The sequence below is a fragment of the Grampus griseus genome (genome assembly GCF_964374135.1).
Source record: "Grampus griseus genome assembly, chromosome: 7".
NCBI lineage: Eukaryota > Metazoa > Chordata > Mammalia > Artiodactyla > Delphinidae > Grampus > Grampus griseus.
Window position 1 is genome coordinate 25,117,618 of NC_139001.1, and position 20,502 is coordinate 25,138,119.

The 20,502-nt window shown below is 33.6% G+C and overlaps 1 protein-coding gene across 1 annotated transcript in view; it reads left to right on the plus strand.

The window, feature by feature from the left end:
* ERBB4 (erb-b2 receptor tyrosine kinase 4) overlaps window positions 1–20,502 on the plus strand; it is a 687,762-nt gene that overhangs the window by 386,603 nt on the left and 280,657 nt on the right. The window contains exons 11-12 of the mRNA XM_082658716.1: window positions 1,747–1,946; window positions 17,195–17,327. Of these exons, the coding sequence (XP_082514842.1) occupies window positions 1,747–1,946; window positions 17,195–17,327 (333 nt within the window). The remainder of the gene's footprint in view (window positions 1–1,746; window positions 1,947–17,194; window positions 17,328–20,502) is intronic.

Here is a 20,502-nt window from a genome sequence, read left to right on the forward strand (position 1 = left end):
TTTCCAGGAGGTTCTCATTTTGTCTCTGGAGCTATCATTTGAACAAAGCATCACGGCGCTGATAATTTAGAATTTGGTCCACTATGCTACATGCAGTGCTGGTTAATAATGGACAGATAATCAGGGCTCAGAAGGATACTGTTCTAAAGTTCTAATGTCAATATTTTTATTCACATAAGAAAAATATATGTTTTAATATTTATTAAGCCACTGGTTTTATTTTACTTCAAATTTCATCTGCACAAAATTATTGTTTATGAACTGTTAAAAGTCTATTTATATAAGGAGACCTTGATAATTTTTCTACTTAAATCCGAAAGATGCCTAAAGTCAATACTGTCATTAAATATTCTATAATAATGGTTCACAGGAAGTCCATTGAATTTTGCTATTAAAACAGGTATATCTGTAAGAACTTCTAAAATGTAAAGGGGAAAAGTGCTTAATAAAAAAGGATAGTTGAGAGATATAATCTATTCAAGTGCTATATGGAACCAATTGAATAAAGTGTTATAAATCTAAGTAAAGGCATTATTATGCTCACGTTGTAATCAACAACTAAGGATGGTTATGATGGGAACAAAGATTTGAGAGAGCGAATTACATCCCATTTGGGTACACACACACGTTATATATCTGTATATTAGAGTTCTCCATGCATGTGTATATATAAAACATGAAAAAGAATCTGAGTACTAAAAGCAAAGCAAATTTAGAGGACAGCTTTGATTTCCAAAATATAAAATAATGTTCATAAGTTGATTGAAATGTGGGAAACACATTTAGTCTTTAGAAAATGGACAAAGAATTTAATTACAAAGTGGACTATGTTGAGAAAACAACATCCTTGAAATGATAATTTGTTTCTACAGTGTAGTTGTTATTTAACTTTTAGAGATGCTTTCTCACTTGTCCAAGCCTTCTGAGTATTTTTTTTTTTAGTTTAATTTTATTCTTCTCTTTAATTTTTAACATCTCCTGTCCTTATACATTTTTCAAGTATTACAATTAATGCTTTGGTTTCTGAGGTATAAGTTAAAGCTAAATATCTATGGTCATTCTCTGAGATATTTACCTTCTGAAAGTGTGTCTAAATCTATTAAGTAGTTAGAGTTGAATTAATGTCTTACTTTGGGTAGATGAACAGTCACCCCATAAACATTTATTTAATTATTTAGTCTTCATACAGGATTTAATTCTTGAGGAACTTAAGATTCAGGGGTTAGGAGGGAAGGCAGTGAGCAGATACGTCAGTGGTACATATATAGACAGAAACAGAGATATCATTGATATTCATAATTATAAAAGATGGGCTTTTTGAGGGGGTTCAAGTGATTACTTTTAAAACAGTCAGCATATAGCATGTAAAGAAATAGTATTTGTGGGCTTCCCTGGTGGCACAGTGGTTGAGAGTCCGCCTGCTAATGCAGGGGACACGGGTTCGTGACCCGGTCCGGGAGGATCCCACATGCCGCGGAGTGGCTGGGCCCGTGAGCCATGGCCGCTGGGCCTGCGCTTCCGGAGCCTGTGCTCTGCGACGGGAGAGGCCACAGCAGTGAGAGGCCCGTGTACCGAAAAAAAAAAAAGTAGTATTTGTATCTCAGGTTTATTAATTCAATCTTTTTTGCACTCTATTAACATTCTTTTTGGAGTAAGATATGACATCCTTATTTTACTTCAAGAATGCATGTCATGGCCAGAAAACAATTAGTACTGTTCCATTTTTTTCCTCTCCCCTCTCTTTAGTGGCCTTTCCTTGCTTATCCTCAAGCAACAGGGCATCACTTCTCTGCAATTCCAATCCTTGAAGGAAATCAGTGCAGGAAACATCTATATCACTGACAACAGCAACCTGTGTTATTATCATACCATTAACTGGACAACGCTCTTCAGCACAATCAACCAGAGAATAGTGATCCGGGACAACAGGAAAGCTGAAAACTGTAGTAAGTACATTACCCAAACATTAAAAATCTAGAAACTTTAAACATTTTTTTTCTCATTCTACATTGGACCAAACAGTTAAACATAGTGGTGGGTCAGAATTGTTGTCGTCTTTTTCTCAACCCTTAAAAAAGTTTGGTATGAAATAATCAAATGGGTAACTTTTTATAATACATTGCATGTTTTTATAATGTATTTCATGTTCTCAAATCTCGCCTAATCATAAGAACCCTCCTGTGGAGATTTAGATTCAATAGGTGTAAGTGGAGCCTGGGAATCTAAATGTTTAATAAGCATCCTGGGTAATTCCTTGGATCCAATCAATTTATGGAAATCCACTCTATTAAATTTTCTGTTTATTTTTTGCTTCAGAGAATTTGATAACATAGAATAACAAAGTATTTGCCATTTAGGAGTGGTGAAAAAAAAAAAAGACATGTTCTTCTGAAATGTGTAAAAATGCTGTTCCAGTAGTTTGCTAAACTTCATTTTATAAATGTGTTTTTGTAGGCATGGAGTGATCTCTTTTTTCATGTATTTTACTACTTTTTAATCCATTCCATCACTTCTTTGTTACACAGAAGCAAATAATGTTTTCATGAGTATATAACTAAGTCATTCCCATCTTATACTTTGATACTCCAATGATTAATACCTAATTCTTCCCTGTTTTTCTCCTGGGTATTACTTTATTCTGCATCCTATAAGTGCTACTACTATGCATATAGTAGTGACTTACTTTTAATAAATACAAAATAAAATGACTTAGAATTCAAAGAATCTGTTTACAAATGTATATTCTTGTTGTGGTCATGATAAGTCAGTCCTTTTAAAAGTCACATTTCTTAAGAAACATTTTGCTCTTAGGAAGTCTTCTTGCTTCTTTAATCTCACCATTGGAACAATCACAAGGGTATACATACATAATGATTAAGTTCATTAAGTATGTGAATGAATAGTATAGGACTTCTTAAAAAATGTAAACTCTTAAGAGGCCAACATGATTTAAATTTACCAAGTAGTCCATGAACTAATTAATTTATACCCCACCTTGTACCAGAAAGGGTTTAAGGCAGCTCAGGCTAGCAATTTTTATAAAATATAACTTATAATTTGTGAGGAATTCACATTTTAGCTCTTTTGGATCCTGAAAAGTATTTTCCAGAGAAAAGAGACCTATTGCAACATGAGATTCGTGTTTTGAGTGAACTTAAGTTCTTATATATTCTTCTGTTCCTCATAGAATCAAGAAATATAAAATATTGTTATATATCAAAATATGCATGTCCACATTGAATGAGATTTATCCTTTCATTGAGCCTAGATTGTTTCCTTGGTTTTATACATTTCTGAAACCTGGCAGAAAGCTTGCTTTTTTTTTTTTTTCTACTTAAGCTTCTTATCCCACAATACTATATTTGTGTTTGTACATGCCCCAGACAAAGTAGATTATTCATGGAAGTAAAATAGAAACTTTCTCAACACTAACTTATAAATATTTCCCTAAGTTAGGGTTATACTCTCCTCTTCTTTCACTTACTTCAAAAAATGAAACAAAATGAAAATAAAACAATAGTACCTCTACCTTTTAAAGGTAAGATTTAGGTATGAAGACAAAAAAAAACAAAAAAAAACACTAAGAAACAATAAAAGAATGAGAGAAAAACATTCTTTTTCTTTAACTCATTTAATCATTTCACAAATCCCTTCTTTTACCTTTTGTAAACCTGAATAAAAAGCAAATGGGAAAAGAAAATGTGGAAAGAAATTAAATGTGAAAAAGCAAGATAGGAAAAATTTATGTAATTATTCCATATCTCTTTAAGACTTCTAAAATTTTGAAAAAAACAAAAGATGATAAATAATATTAATAAATTAAAAATCTAACATTTTCTTCAACTTTCAGTGTTAGGTCTCTTGGAGGTTTATCCACTTTTCAAACCATGAACATATTTTATAGTTGACTTTACAGTTTCAGGAAGAAATGAAGCAGTTAGAAGAAAGCAGTTTTGTGGTGCTATAATTTAATATTAAGCATATAATTTTTCATTTTTAACATCTTAGAGTAAACAATTTTTGCATGAAATCCATTTATCAAAATTTGGGTTTTGGTCTCATAGTACATTGGATCCTGCATTTTCAGAAATGTAATTATCCTATAAACTTGACTTCAGATGTGCTGCTGATGTTTACACTGAACCTACAATGGCCGCCCACATGTGATTAAGGCCATTTTATCATCTATAGTATTATCTGCAAAGAGGAAAACAAATATTTGCTTCATTTTAAATGTACTTAAATATTGCATTTTTAGACATTCTTTCTTAATATACCACACACAAGACATATATGAGCACACACACATATTCATTACAAGACATATGGATACACAGACGTACAGCATAAGGTGTGTATTCATATGCTCACACAACACATACACATGTACACAACCCTCGGACACTTACACATGCATTCACACACATAAACGCAAACACACAGTCACCATAAAATACTCTCATCTAAATCTGTATATTGGCTTGGTAGCTTAAAAGAAAAATCAACCTTGATTTTTAAATGTTTTTCGGAGTTCAACATGATTTAAAACAGCAATGACAATAAAAGAAAAACCTCACCTCATCTATAAAGTGTGACCATAGCTTGAGCAATCTTACTCTTTTAAGTCAAAATTTTCAAAGCAGACATACAGATGTCTTTATGGTTTGAAGAGATTGAGATTGAGAGAAACTCTAGGACATGAAAAGCTGGAACATTTTCTACCCCCTTTATTTGTATGGTTGTGGTAGGGACAAAACAGTGCTGGTTGGAAGGAGTTTTATAGTAGTTTTATAAAAGTATTTGAAGTTTCTTTAAATAGTTAAGCATAAATTTTTAACACCAGAATATAAACAGTGAAGAGATAAATACAACAAACCTTCGTAATCTGAATTACATTTGAACTCAGACATCTTTATTTTTTAAGTATTTGCACGTATACACTTAAAACCACATAAAAATGAGAGAAACTATATTCATAATTACCTTTCAAATTGAAATAATTTTATTTTTTAATTATAATAGTGCTTTTATCATTGTTAGAAAACAAAACAATGGACGAATTGTAAAATTTTTTGTTCTAATTCTGTGAAGAATGCCATTGGTAGTTTGATAGGGATTGCATTGAATCTGTAGATTGCTTTGGATAATATTGTCATTTTCACAATATTGATTCTTCCAATCCAAGAACATGGTATATTTCTCCATCTGTTTTTGTCATCTTTGATTTCTTTCATCAGTGTTTTATAGTTTACTGAGTACAAATCTTTCGCCTCCTTAGGCAGGTTTATTCCTAGGTATTTTATTCTTTTTGTTGCAGTAGTATATGGGAGTGTTTCCTTAATTTCTCTTTCTGATTTTTCACTGTTGGTGGAGGAATGCAACAGATTTCTGTGCATTAATTTTGTATCCTGCAACCTTACCAAATTCATTGATTAGTTCTAGTAGTTTTCTGGTGGCATCTTTAGGATTCCCTATGTATAGTATCATGTCATATGCAAAGAGTGACTGTTTTACTTCTTCTTTTCCAATTTGTATTCCTTTAATTCTGTTTTCTTCCCTGATTGCCATGGCTAGGACTTCCAAAACTGTGTTGAATAAGAGTGGCGAGAGTGGACATCCTTGTCTTGTTCCTGATCTTAGAGGGAGTGCTTTCAGTTTTGCATCATTGAGTATGATGCTTGCTGTGGGTTTTTCATATATGGCCTTTATTTATTTTTTATTTATTTATTTTTAAATTTAATTAATTAATTTATTTTTTTGGCTGCGTTGGGTCTTTGTTGCTGCACCCGGGCTTTCTCTAGTTGTGGTGAGCAGGGGCTACTCTTCATTTTGTTGCACGGGCTCCTCATTGCAGTGGCTTCTCTTGTTGCGGGGCATGAGCTCTAGGCGCACAGGCTTCAGTAGTTGTGGCTCGCGGGCTCTAGAGCGCCGGCTCAGTAGTTGTGGCTCATGGGCTTAGTTGCTCCGCAGCATGTGGGATCTTCACGGGCCAGAGCTTGAACCTGTGTCCCCTGCATTGGCAGATGGATTCTTAACCACTCTGCCACCAGGGAAGCCCTATGGCCTTTATTATGTTGAGGTAGGTTCCCTCTCTGCCCATTTTCTGGAGCGTTTTTATCATAAATGTGTGTTGAATTTTGTTGAAAGCTTTTTTTGCATCTATTGAGATGATCATATGGGTTTTATTCCTTAATTTGTTAATGTGGTGAATCACATTGATTGATTTACATATACTGAAGAATCCTTGCATCCCTGGGATAAATCCCACTTGATCATGATGTATGATCCTTTCAAAGTGCTGCTGGATTCTGTTTGCTAGTATTTTGTTCAGGATTTTTGCATCTATGTTCATCAGTGATATTGGTCTCTAATTTTCTTTTTTTGTGGTATCCTTTTTCTGGTTTTGGTATCAGGGTGATGGTGGCTTCATGGAATGAATTTGGGAGTGTTTCTCCCTGTGCAATTTTTTGAAGAATTTGAGAAGAATGGGTGTTAGCTGTTTTCTAAATGTTTGATAGAATTTGCCTGTGAAGCCATCTGGTCCTAGACTTTTGATTGTTGGAAGATTTTTATTTATGGTTTCAATTTCATTGCTTGTGATAAGTCTGTTTATTTTTTCTAATTCTTTCTGGTTCAGTCTTGGAAAATTTTACCTTTCCAAGAATTTTTCCATTTCTTCGGAGTTGTCCATTTTATTGGCATATACTGGTTTGCAGTAGTCACTTATAATCCTTTGTATTCCTGCAATGTCAGTTGTGATTTCTCCTTTTTCATTTCTAATTTTATTGATTTGTGTCCTCTCCCTCTTTTTCTTGATGAGTCTGGCTAAGGATTTATCAATTTTGTTTATCTTCTCAAAGAACCAGCTTTTAGTTTTATTGATCTTTGCTATTGTTTTCCTCATTTCTATTTCAATTATTTCTGCTCTGATCTTTATGATTTCTTTGCTTTGACTGACTTTGGGTTTTCTTGTTCTTCTTTCTCTAGTGGTTTTAAGTGTAGGGTTAAAGTGTTTATTTGAGATTTTTCTTGTTTCTTGAGGTGACATTGAATTGCTATAAATTTCCCTCTTAGAACTGCTTTTTCTGTGTCCCATACGTATTGGGCGGTTGTGTTTTCATTGTCATTTTTTTCTATGTATTTTTTAAATTTCTTCTTTGATTTATTCAGTTATCTGTTGGTTATTTAGTAGTGCACTGTTTAGCCTCAATGTATTTGTGTTTTTTTACAGTTTTTTTTTCCTGTAATTGATTTTCATTCTCATAGCATTTTGGTCCTAAAAGATGCTTGATATAATTTCAAGTAAGCTGTGTATAAAAATATTTATTGAATAAGTGCCATAGTAATGGTAATTTCATTTATTTTCTGTTTTTCATATCAGTACTGCCATAATGTGAATCTTAGTTCATAAAAAATTTTGTACTATGCAATCATTTCCTTGGGCTAAACACTTAAAAGTGGAATTTCTGTGAAATTAGGTTATATATAATAAATTTTGTTATATATTGCTATGTCATCTTTCAAAAATACTAGATTAGTTTACACTTGTCCTAAACAATGTTTGATAAGGAATATTTTCCACTACTCTTTACAACACTTGATATTATCCATGGATTTAAATTTTGGTGATCAGAAATATGAAAAAGAAGTCTTTAAAATTTATATTTTTTAGTTGATACTGAGCCTCTTTTTATGTGTTGATTGATCCTTTCTATTTATTTTTTGTATATTACATAGTTATAAGCTTTATCCATTTTTTAATTTTGGATTTGAAAACGCTCATCATAAATTAAATCCATTAAATTTTTGTGTCTTAAATATGTTGTGTATAAGTTTCCTTCTATATGCAATTTTTTAAAATTTTGTCTTTTGGTAGACAAATATTTTATGTTTTTATCTAGTTAAATGGATACATCATTCTCTTTTTTATGTTTATGATCTTGGCATAGTCTATCTTTTTTATTTTAGTACTTTAAAACTATATTGAAATTTTTAATCCATCTAGAAGTTTTGGTACAGCATAATTTAAAAAAATCTTAATTTGGCTAGGATAGTGACATAATTTACTGAATAATCCATTTCTTCTCACTGATTTTAGGTGTCTGCAATATTTAGCTAAGTAGAGACTCAACCTGAATAGTTTAATTTAATCATCACCACCACCCTGTAAAGTATAATTATCACCATTTTGCAGATGAATATATAGATGTCCAGAAAATTGAATAATATCCCCAATGTTTGGAAGCCATAGTAATTAAAACAGTATGGTACTGGCGTAAAAACAGGCACATAGGCCAGTGGAGCAGAATGAAGAACCCAGAAATAAATGCACAAATAAGTTCAACTAATATTTGATAAGGGAGACAAGAATATTCAATGGGGCAAGGATAGTTCTTGAAAATGATGTTGGGAAAACATGGCTATTCACATGCAAAAGAAAGAAAGTGGACCCCTGTCCTATGCCACTCATAAAATGAATGCAAAGGGATAGGGAGGGTGGGAGGGAGATGCAAGAGGGAGGAGATATGGGGATATATGTATCTGTATAGTTGATTCTGTTACAAAGCAGAAAGTAACACACCATTGTAAAACAATTATACTCCAATAAAGATGTTAAAAAAAAAAAGAATTAAGGACTTAAACATAAGACCAAAACCACAATATTCTTAGAAGAAACATTGAAGGTGAGTTCCTTGACATTGGTCTTGGTAATGACTTTATGGATATGACACCAAAAGCAGAAGCAACAAAAATAAAAACAAGTGGGACTACATTAAGTAAAAACTTTCTGCATAGCAAAAACAACAAAAGGAAAAGCCAACCCACGGAATGGGAGAAAATATTTTCAAATCATATATCTAATAAGGCATTAATACCCAAGTTATATAAGGAACTTATGCAACTCAGTAACAAAACAAACAAACAAGCAATCTGGTTAAAAAATGGGCAGAGGATATGAAGAGACATTTCTCTAAAGAAGAAATACAAATGCCATCAAGTACATGAAAAGGTGCTCAACATCACTAACCATCAGGGAAATACAAAATGAAACCACAATGAGATGTCACCTCACATCTGTTAGAATGGCTATTATCAAAAAGAGAAGAGATAGCAAGCGCTGGTGAGGGTATAGAGAAAAGGGACCTCTGGTGCACTGTTGGTGGGAATGTAAATTGAAGCAGCCATGATAGAAAACAGTATGGAGGTTCCTCAAAAAATTAAAAATAGAATTACCATATGATCTAGCAATCCCACTTCTCTGCATCCTGATGTTCACTGCAGCATTATTCACAATAGCCAATATATGGAAACAATGTGTCTGTCAACAGATGAATGGATAAAGAATATGTGTCATATATACACATGTGCGTGTGCATGCATACACACACACTAGAATATTATTCAGCCATAAAAAAGAAGAAAATCCTGCCATATGCGGCAACATAGGTGGACCTTCAAGACATTATGCTAAGTGAGTTAAGTTAGACAGAGAATGACACATACTGTATGATATCACTTTCAAGTGGAATCTAAACACATCGAACTCGTAGAAAGAGAGAGTAGAATGGTGGTTTTCAGGGTCTGAGGAGTGGGGGAAATGGGGTGATGCAGATCAGAGTGTACAAACTTTAAGTTATAGGATGAATAAGTTCTGGGCATCTAAGGTACAGCATAGCAAATATAGTTAACAAAACTCTATCTTACACTTGAACGTTGCTATGAGCGTAGAGGTTTAATGTTTTCACCACCACCACAATAACAAAATGGTAATTACATGAGGTGAAGGAGGTATTAACTGAACTTATTGTGATAAACACTTTATAATATATATGTGTTTCAAATCACATTGTATACCTTAAATTTAAACAATGTTAGAAGTAACTTTGTCTCAATAAAGTTGGAAAAAATAAAACTTGGCCATAACTGTATAAGCTTTAAGTCTTTTCATATAACAAAGAAAATAATAAGCATAATTAAAAGGCAAAAAAGAAATAGAAAATAAAAGCAAACAAGAGAGCATATCAGCTCACAGAACTGAGAATTGCAAGGGATATTCCTTCAGGCACAGATGGATCTAGGGGTTAAACAACATCACCTGGACTCAGTCCTTCGACATTGCCCGATTCTGCTTTCTTCTTAGGCCAGCTCTCTTTCTTCATTAAAAATGTTTGGCCTTGGCTTGGAGAATTCACAAAGTTTATAAGTACAGGTAAAATAGCTCTACTTTCTCTCTCCCAGCATCTGTATTGTGGAAAGTTGACCCTGCTTGGGTCATATGCCTATCTCTGAACAGTTCACTATTTTCTCTCTGCCACCAACTGTTCAAACATGTTTTTAAGTCAGTCCCTTCAAAGCAATTGGAGTGATATTTTAAGAATAAGATCCTAACTCTCCTGCTTAAAATCCTTCATCAGTTTCCCACAACTCTTTGGACAAAGCAGAAAACCCTTTAAATGGTCACTAGGTCCTACATAATCTGGCCATTTTTCACCTCGCTAGTTCATCAGATATTACTTTCCCACTCAATGCTCATGTGCAGTCGGTTCTGTGAAAGCACTGATCTTATTCACTGGTCAGACTCTCTTGATTAGACTTGTAATCCCCAATTTCCCCTAGCCCTCTTTGCTTAATAATTCCTATTTATCCTTCTCATCTCACATTGTTGTCCCTCTTTCTGTGGACTGACCTAATGCTACCTACCTATTAGGTTAGGACAACTGTTATATTTTCTCTCAAAAAAATATATATTATACAATATAAATGATTATTTATCTAATGCTGTCTTCCTAACTGGACTGTAATCCCTACATAGAGACAATATGTATTTTATTTCATATTTCCATCATATCCCCATTTCTTAGCAATGTCCAGTATAAACTAAGTAGTTTCTCAACAAATACTTCTAAAAGTAAACACATGGATATACTTGTATGTTTCCACATTTCTCTTAAGTATGTTTATTGAGGGCTTAGTTAGATGAATAACCCTGCATTGTATACTACTAATATGATGTCTAATCTTCATCATAACCCAGAAAGGTAGATTATTTACTTTACAGATAAGTAATATGTAAATAATTGCCCAAGGCTGCATGGCTAGTCATAGCGTAAGGATTTGAACCTATGTTGACCTGATCAGAAAAACTGAACTGTTACAACTAAATCATATTTTTCAGGCTTTATAGAAAAAGATTAATGGTATCTGTCCAAATACATTTCAAGTCAAACCCATGCCTCTACATATGGTAACTAATGCAAACAGCATACGTAGGTAGTCTTGTACAATGAAAGAGAAGATATTTTTTCTGCCTTTGTGCTTGTAGACAGGTACTTCATTTCAATATTTTGAGCTAATCCATTTACTTTCACACATGCAGCACAAGTAGCAAGATCCATTATTTAAGCTTGCCTCTATTTTAACGAAAGCAAGTTCAATATTCTCTGTAAACGTCAAAATACTAAGCACATTATCATCTCTCCAAAATTTTAATAGACATAATTTAATAGGTATAATTCAGATGAGATAAAGAAAAAACAATTTTACAGCTTCCAGAAAAAAAGAGAAGTTAAAGGTTGCCTAACAACTACATTGCTAAAGTTTCTTTAGAGAGCTTTATAATGGTGTTTCAAACTGTAAGCCATTGAATAGGCCCTTCTACTCCTTCCTATGGAACTATCACTCTGGGAGGTCAGAGAGTGGTTGAATTCTTGGTACTGATTGAAAACTTCTTTTCTCTCAAGAACTTCAAAGAAGTATTTTCCTTGGCCTTTTGTGGAGACACTTCCCATGTTTTCACTCTGCAGAAAATGATCAACCAGCCTTGAATACCATCATCTAGTCATTTGGAAAGAGTGAGAAGAAAGTAATTATTATGGTTTCCTGTTTGTATTATTGCTTTCCTCCAATAGGTACTGTTTCCCTGATGCAAAACTGCTCTGAAATTGAGCATCTGAATACAGACTAAGGAAGGTAGTAGGCAGCAGAAAAGAAGGTAGGAGTTTGCGTGAAGCCAATACTCTCTTTTTCAACTAATGTCAAAGCAGATAACAGAAAATTAAGGGAGAAGGACAAGAGTGAGAGGTTTTCACACCTGAAAAAATTAATGTGAGGTGTTGAAATAAATAGATCAAGAAGTTGATGGACTATCATGAAATGGGCAGTACAAGGGTGTACTGATGGCTTGTCAACATCCTAAAGGAAGAAACTGAAAACAAATGTGAGGGTGTTAGACAGAAGTTGATATACAAAGAATTTGAGGCATTGATTATATTTTCTACAAGGACAGGAAAGTGATGAATACAAGCAGTCAGAGATTCATGATACTGTGCAGTATGATTTTGAATATACTCTACTTGCCTTTACAAGTTGCTTTTAATAATATAACTTTTGATTATTTTTCCCTCTTCAAGCTTTCTTCTGATAATTGTTTATCACATAAACAAGTATATACAAAAATTGTATATAAATGTACTAAATGTACATATGAAAATTTGATTTTACACATTACATTCAATCAGCTTGATTGAACTCTCTTTCTTACTCCTTACATCTTTATAAATTAATGGGAAGTCATTTATACATCTAGGAATCAGTGATATGAGACCTATGTTAAGATTTCATTTCTACTGACATTGATTTTGTACAGTGAGAGAACCCTCTTTCTCTGCATTATGAATGAATCAGAGGAAAGAACTCTTGCTATTAGTTCAAAATCAGTGTAACAGATAAACTGTCAGCCTTTCCCAAGTAGAACATCAAATCATTCAACTTTTCAAGAGTTTCCGCAAAAGAAGAGAAAAATAGTTATGATATATGGTATTTCAATTTAATGATTATTTAAGACATGGAGAGAATCATAATTAAGCAAAGTCCACAAACTTTATGAGTTACCTAGAATAATTAATAACATGAGAACAACAATCCTTTATACAGGAAAATGCTCTGTATAGTCACTATTCCCTCAGATTCTTTTAAAATTACATTTATCTGTTATTTAGGATGATAACTATAAAGTAAATAAGCTAAAACAGAATAAAAGGAGCTATAATTTTCAATAAAGTTTTGTGGGGTTCTTGGAGGCTATTTGGGGTCATTTTTGAGAAATCTTATATGAAAACATTTGTCTATAAACAAGAAACAGCAAGTAATTCCACTTTGAATTTTAAAAGTAAATATGGATGGGTTAATAAGGAGTGTGTAGTTGTCATAAAAAATTTGGTTTTCCAAAATATGTCATGAAAAGAGGAAAATGGGAAGAGGACAGATTGGACAAACAGTAAGATCAATGATTTTAACCAAAATTGTCATAATAAATGTAAGTGGTTAAATACCCTAATTAAAGGCAGAGACTGTCAGATTAGATTAAAAAAGCAATACCCAACTATATGCTGCCTACAAGACACAAACTTCAACTATAAAAACACATATAGATTAAAGGTGAGAAAATATACCCGGAGAGATAAATAGATCAACACAAGAGTGGAGAACTATGAATAAACCTACAAGTATGTGGACAACTGATTTTAAACAAATATGCAAAGGAAATTTACTGGCAAAAGGATTGTATTTTTTTTTTTTTTTTTTTGCGGTACGCGGGCCTCTCACTGTTGTGGCCTCTCCCGTTGCAGAGCACAGGCTCTGGACGCGCAGGCTCAGTGGCCATGGCTCACAGGCCCAGCCGCTCCGCCACATGTGGGATCTTCCTGGACCGGGGCACGAACCCGTGTCCCCTGCATCAGCAGGCGGACTCTCAACCGCTGTGCCACCAGGGAAGCCCAAGGATTGTATTTTCAACAAATGGTCCTGGAAAAATTGGATATCTACATGCAAAAAAAGAAAAGAAAAAAAGGAATAGATCCTTACCTAGTACCTGTGTTGGTGAATTTTATGTGTCAACTTTACTGGGTCATGGGGAGCCCAGGTATTTGGTTAAACATTACTTGTGAATATGTCTGCAGGGTATTTCTGGATGAGATTAGCATTGGAATTGGTAGACTGAGTGAAGCAAAGTGGATAGGCATCATCTAATTCATTGAAGGCCTGAATAGAACATATTCACTCTCTCTGCCTGACTCCTGAACTGGTACATCAATCTACTTCTGCCCTTGGACTGGGACTTAAACCATCTGTGCTCTTGGTCCTTAGGCCTTTGGACTCAGATTAAACTGTACCATGGACTTCCCTGGGTCTTCAGTTTGTATATGGCAGACAAGGGAATTCCCAGCCTCTATAATTGTGAGCCAATTCTTTATAACAAATTATATAAAATATGTAGATATAGATATAGATAAAAATATCCTATTTATTCTGTTTTTCTGGAGAACCCTAACTAATACAGTATAATATACAAGCTAACTTAAAATAGACCATAGACCATATGAACCAAAACTCATAATGCTTCTAAAAGATAACAGCAGACAAAACTTTTGTTACCTTGGGGTTAGACAAAAGTTTCTTAGATATGATGCCCAAAGCACGATTTATAAAAGATGAAATTGATAAATTGGACTTCACCAAAATTAAAAACTTCTACTTTTCAAAAGACAGTATTAAAGGAACAGAAAGGCAAGGCTAAGACAAGGAAACAGTACTTGCAGAATCTGTAAAGAACTCTCAATGCTTAATAGTAAGAAAACAATCAATCCAATATAAAATGGGCAGAAGATTTGTTGGCACTTCACCAAACAAGATATATGGATAGCAAATAAACACATTAAAAAATGTTCAACATCTTTAATCATTTAAATGCAAATCAAATCCACAATGAGATACCGCTACATAATATTAGGAAGGTTAAAATTAAACAGGCTGACCATACCAAATATTGATGAAGATATGAGGAAACTTCAGCTCCTGAGTTGAGTTCATTGCTGTTGGGAATGTAAAATGGTACAAATATTTTGAAAAACAATTTGACAGTTTCTTAAAATGTTGACCCTGTACTTATCATATTATCCAGCCATTTCTGTCCAAAGGAAATGAAAGTGTATGTCCATACAAAGACTTGTAAGTGAATGTTCACTGTAACTTAATTTTTTTTTTGTAACTTAATTTTTAATAGCCCCAAATGGGAAACAGTCTGAATGTCTAGCAATAGGTGATTGGTTTAAAAAATGTGGCATATCCGTGCAATGGAATATTCTCAGTAAGAAAGATGCGTGAATATTGATACAGCAACATGTATAAATCTCAAAATAATTATGCAGAGTTAAAGAAACTACATAAAAAGAGAGTACATACTGTATATTTCTACTTACATAAAATTCTAGGGAATGTAAACTAATGGGTATTGAGTAACAGAAAGCCGGCCAATGGCTGTCTGAGGGGAAGGGGCGGGGGGAAGGGATTACATAGGTCATGAGGAATCATTTGGAGGTAATGGATACATTCATTGCCTGGATTGAATACATGTAACTCATGATTTCAGGCATCTGTCAAAACATCAAATTGTATACTTTATGTATGAGCAGTATATGTCATGTATACTTCAATAAAACTATTAAGCATACACACACACACATACACACAAGGTTTCTCTCTTAAACTATACTGGAAGACATTATTCAATTAAGTAGTCATAAATTAAAAAGATATCTTGATAGGTCTGTGTCTGCCTTGAGAAAGAATTTTATACAGTTTAACATAGGTTCCTCCTTAAGGCTCCAGAATATAGGAGAAAGAATACATGAATTGGGAGATTTTGTTTCCTTGTTTTAAAACTAATCAGCATCACGGATGCTGGTAATTCACTTTCTCAGGCATTTGTTAGAGAAGGTAACTTTCACAGATATGACCCCTCTTTAAATTACAATTGCATAGTTAATGCTATTCCATCCCATCTCACAAATGCTCTTCCCATAACAATTTGCATCCCTTAATAAATACAGTTGGTAACTAATGGGAAGATAAACAGGATTTTGATGTTTTCATCTTCTGAGAACTTATTAATATTTTATGAAAACCACATATAATTGGGTTTCAGACATCTCAAATCACTTTTCAGACACCTAGAATAACATTTGAAGTCTTTATAGGCCCTTCTTATTCAATAGCTATCCGTTCACTAAAATTATGTTTTTCAGTATAAATAATAATATACTGAATAAGTATTATTTGATATAAAAGGGAACAGAAATGGTAAACCTTAAGTGGCAGTTTTAAAACATGGCCTCAAATTCTTTGGCACTTCTCCCATCAACAAAAAATATAGAGATAAGACTAAAGACCTTTGTTACTCCTGTAATCTCTATACCTCCTCATAAATAACCACCACACTTTGTTTAAAATTATTTCAAAACTTTTTTCTTACTTGTGCCAATTTGACTCAAATATCAAGGTAATCTTAGTTGCAGTGTACCAGAGGTCTGTAAGAAACTTGTATTTTATTTCCATTTCTTTTCCCCCTTCTTACATTTCATATATTCTTCTTTTTTTCTTTCTTTTCCCCTTTTGATGTTTTTTGTTTTATGACAAATATCACTTGTTCTGTTTCTGCATGAAGTTCTCACATGGAATTGACATCAAAATGTGTGGTGTGGGGCTTCCCTGGTGGCGCAGTGGTTGAGAGTCTGCCTGCCAATGCAGGGGACACGGGTTCGAGCCCTGGTCTGGGAAGGTCCCACATGCCGCGGAGCGACTAGGCCCGTGAGCCACAGCTACTGAGCCTGCGCGTCTGGAGCTTGTGCTCCGCAACAAGAGAGGCCGTGACAGTGAGAGGCCCGCGCACCGCGATGAAGAGTGGCCCCCGCTCGCCGCAACTAGAGAAAGCCCACGCACAGAAAAGACCCAGCACAGCCAAAAATAAATAAATAAATGAAATTAAAAAAAAAAAAAATGTGTGGTGTGTTAGTGGAGCAAAGGGTTGGCTTTAGAAAGGTGTGTTTTGTTCCTTACCTTAATTGGAAGGTTAATTTCTGTCACTACTTCTCCCTAGAGTTTTGATATAGGCAATTGATATTTGTTCACTTTTATGAAAAATGCAATGGTACTACACATACAGTGACTGGGGCTCTGCAATATGAAAGAAGTGGAAGGTAAAGTGGGCCATAGTGACTAAGTAGGCAAGCAAAGTTATCTGCCACAGATCTCTCTCACTCCTTCAGAAATAGCTTTACTTAGGAAGATTCATATTAAAATGGTAAGTTTGGACGCAGGCTTCTGTTTTATTTCCCCTTGATTTTGGTGTGTTTTTCAGCTGCTGAAGGAATGGTGTGCAACCATCTCTGTTCAAACGATGGGTGTTGGGGACCTGGGCCAGACCAGTGCCTGTCGTGCCGTCGCTTCAGTAGGGGAAGGACCTGCATAGAGTCTTGTAACCTCTATGATGGGTAAGGCATCTTATAATGTCTCTATCTCATGAGCTTTGAGGTACTGATTGGTTCAGATATTAAAATGATAATAAAAGGGTAAAATTTCAGAATGTTTATGCTGGCCAAGATTTTTAAGGAGAGTTTTTGTTGCATAAAGGAGAAAACATATAAAAGAATTCTTTTAAGGGGAAATTATTTTATTTGAATGAACAAGATAAGTCAAAATGCATATTGACTATTATGTACATATTTAAAAATGTGTACCAAAATAGATAATTCTTAATAAATTATAGCAATTTATGCTTATGCAAAATTGAAAAATGTATTTCTATTTTCTTTATAAAGGACATCGTGATAAGTAATATTTCCTCCTCAGTGTCTCAACCATCTTGTTTTTTTTCTCATGCTTTCCTATTAATCTTCACCTGGAATGACTGCGTAACTTTTGATTTTTTTTTTCCATTTAGGTTGCGTGTCTGTTTGATTGTGTATTAGGAACAACACACATTTCTATGTCTCAGACAACTGCTTAGCCCTATAGAGAAATTACCTTTGTAGTTGCTAGTTGAAAAGGTTTTTGAAAGTGTTCTGTCACTTTCTAAAAATAACCTAAGCTATATTTTACATCAAGTATTTTAAATTTTATCTACAGTACTACAATAATCAAATTGACAACAATAAAACTTAGTATATACCTTGTTGCATGGCATTTCATATACTCGTAAAATCACTTTATCCTAACATACCATTTCATGCGTCACAGTTGTCCTTCATTAGTGTGATAATGCAGTTTTTAGTACTGTCCCTGAGTCAAATTTTCCTATATTGCTCACTGATTTTCAACATTTTTGTAAAAGGGTAGTTTTGAAGTTCTTTCTTCTTCTGCCTCATGAATTGTCCCATTTTAACAACCGTTTCCATGATCCCAGATAACATTTTATTTTTGTATTTTACATTAAAGGATAAAAATCTATGGATCTTAATAATATAGATATGTGTCTTCTTTGAAAGATGACCAAACCAATTCCCTCCATGAATTTAGGGGGAAAAAAGATTGAAATTAAAATTAGAAGTTTAAAAACAATATTAAATCGGAATTTAATAGTTTGAAATGGTGATGACATTTGCACAACTCTGTGAATATACTAAAATATGCATTAAATTGTGCACTTTCAATAGGTGAATGTCATGGTATATGAATTATCTCTCAATAAAAGCATTACTGAAAAAGGGTTTAATAGTTTTATCAGGAAAATTTCAACTTGAAAATTTGTAAAACACATCAACTCATACATTTGATAATGAATAGCAAATTATTTGCTACTTGTCTCATTGAATTGAACTGTATTAATGCTTGTTCACATTATTATGAAAGAAAGATATTTCCTGTACATAAAATACATCAGATCAGATATGATTCTCTGTGTGTGTGGCAATTGATGCCACTAAAATGGAACTAATAGACCTTAATTCCACTGTGTTACATTAAAAGTTTATTGAATACGTATGTGCGTTTCTAAGGAAGGAATAGATTATAGAAATCATTTTATCAAACAGAAGCATCTTATAAACAGTGAGAAGTGGGAAAATTAAGTGTTGACCAAAGTCATAACATTGTAAAAGCACCAAACCAACGCTAGAACTCAGGATGTCTGATTTTCATCCTGTTTCTTTACAGATGCCATTGTTTTTCTTTAATATTTCAGTTTTAAACTTGTCAGAAATATGAAATTGATGTATATGTGGATGTATACACTACCTTCTGTCTCATTTTTGTGAAACAATGAAAGCTAAGCAAAGGAAAAATACTGGTCCCCTAAATAAACAACACTGATTATCCTGTTGTTTTTGAAAGCTTAACATTTTCCAAATCATTAAATCAAACATATTAAAGAAATAAAAAGTTTTTAATGTAGTTTTGCAACAGTAATGGGGTCCTAGGAAATCATGCACAAGTTTTAGTTTAAAAGATAATAAATGAAAGTATCTTATAAATATCTGATATAATTCTTGCCTACCCAATGATAGATGTCCCCACCTCCAATCTTGTGGTATTGCCAAATTACTTCCAACTTTGCCTGGCAGGTAAGACAGTCTTTGAGGAAACATGAATTCAAATTCTAACTTAATCACTTCCTACTTGAAATGTCCATCCACCGGTAAATAACCTAATTGTCCTAAACTCTGTTTTCTTACATGGAAAATGGGAATAATAATGATGTGATTATTATTATATCATATTATAGTATAATAATAATAATGATTGTGATTATCAAATGAGAAAATTCTTATTCGAATTCCTACTGTTAAAACAATTATCATCATTTCCTTTTTGTGTCTATTAATCTGAGCTCATTAAATAGGTAGAACAGTCACTTTATACCCTGCTGAAAATAAATACAAATATGACATTTACCAAAATCAGGGAACTTATTTATATATAAAAATAGTTTGACTATCATTAAAGAATAAATCCTAAAAAGAGGATTTTTTGAAGGGGGAAAAAAAATCAGTTAATCCTGGCTGTTAGCACTCAAATCCAGACCATATAAGTCACTATATTTTTGCAACTCCTAACTACAATGCCCAAGTATTCAAAATGAACAAGAAAACTAATTGCAATGCAAACTTAATTTTTTTTTTCTTATCTGGCAACATGGTTAAATGCTTCTGAAACTTCAATAACAACAGAGAAACATCAGAAAGAGTGCCAGTCTAAGATCTTTGTAGGCATTTTTATGTTTAATATTCACAAGCTCTCATCGAAACACCCTTCTTTTCCTTTTTCAGAGGATATTTAGGGAATGAGGTCTAGAGAAGTTAAGGGATGTAAGACAGCAATATTCATCTTGGTGCTGGGAACACGAACCAAATCCAAAGTATTTGCTCTAGATCACAGGATTGGCTAAGGTAGCACACACACAACAAAACTGTGAGAAGTATACAGCAGCAAAAACGCAAAGCTCAGTAAGCAAAGCTCATGCTCACTAGAATGTGAATTTTTGTATCAGATTCAAGTGAAAGGGGATCTCTGGCAAAGTCACAGCAGAATCACTAGAGGACAGGGAAGAAAAAAGGCAATGATGGAGACAGTGACAATAAATAAATTGCAAGGAGGATCTGTTCTGAGAGCAGAAAGGAAGAGAGCCAGAAACCACACAGATAGAAGTCTACTCTATAAAAGAGAAGGCAG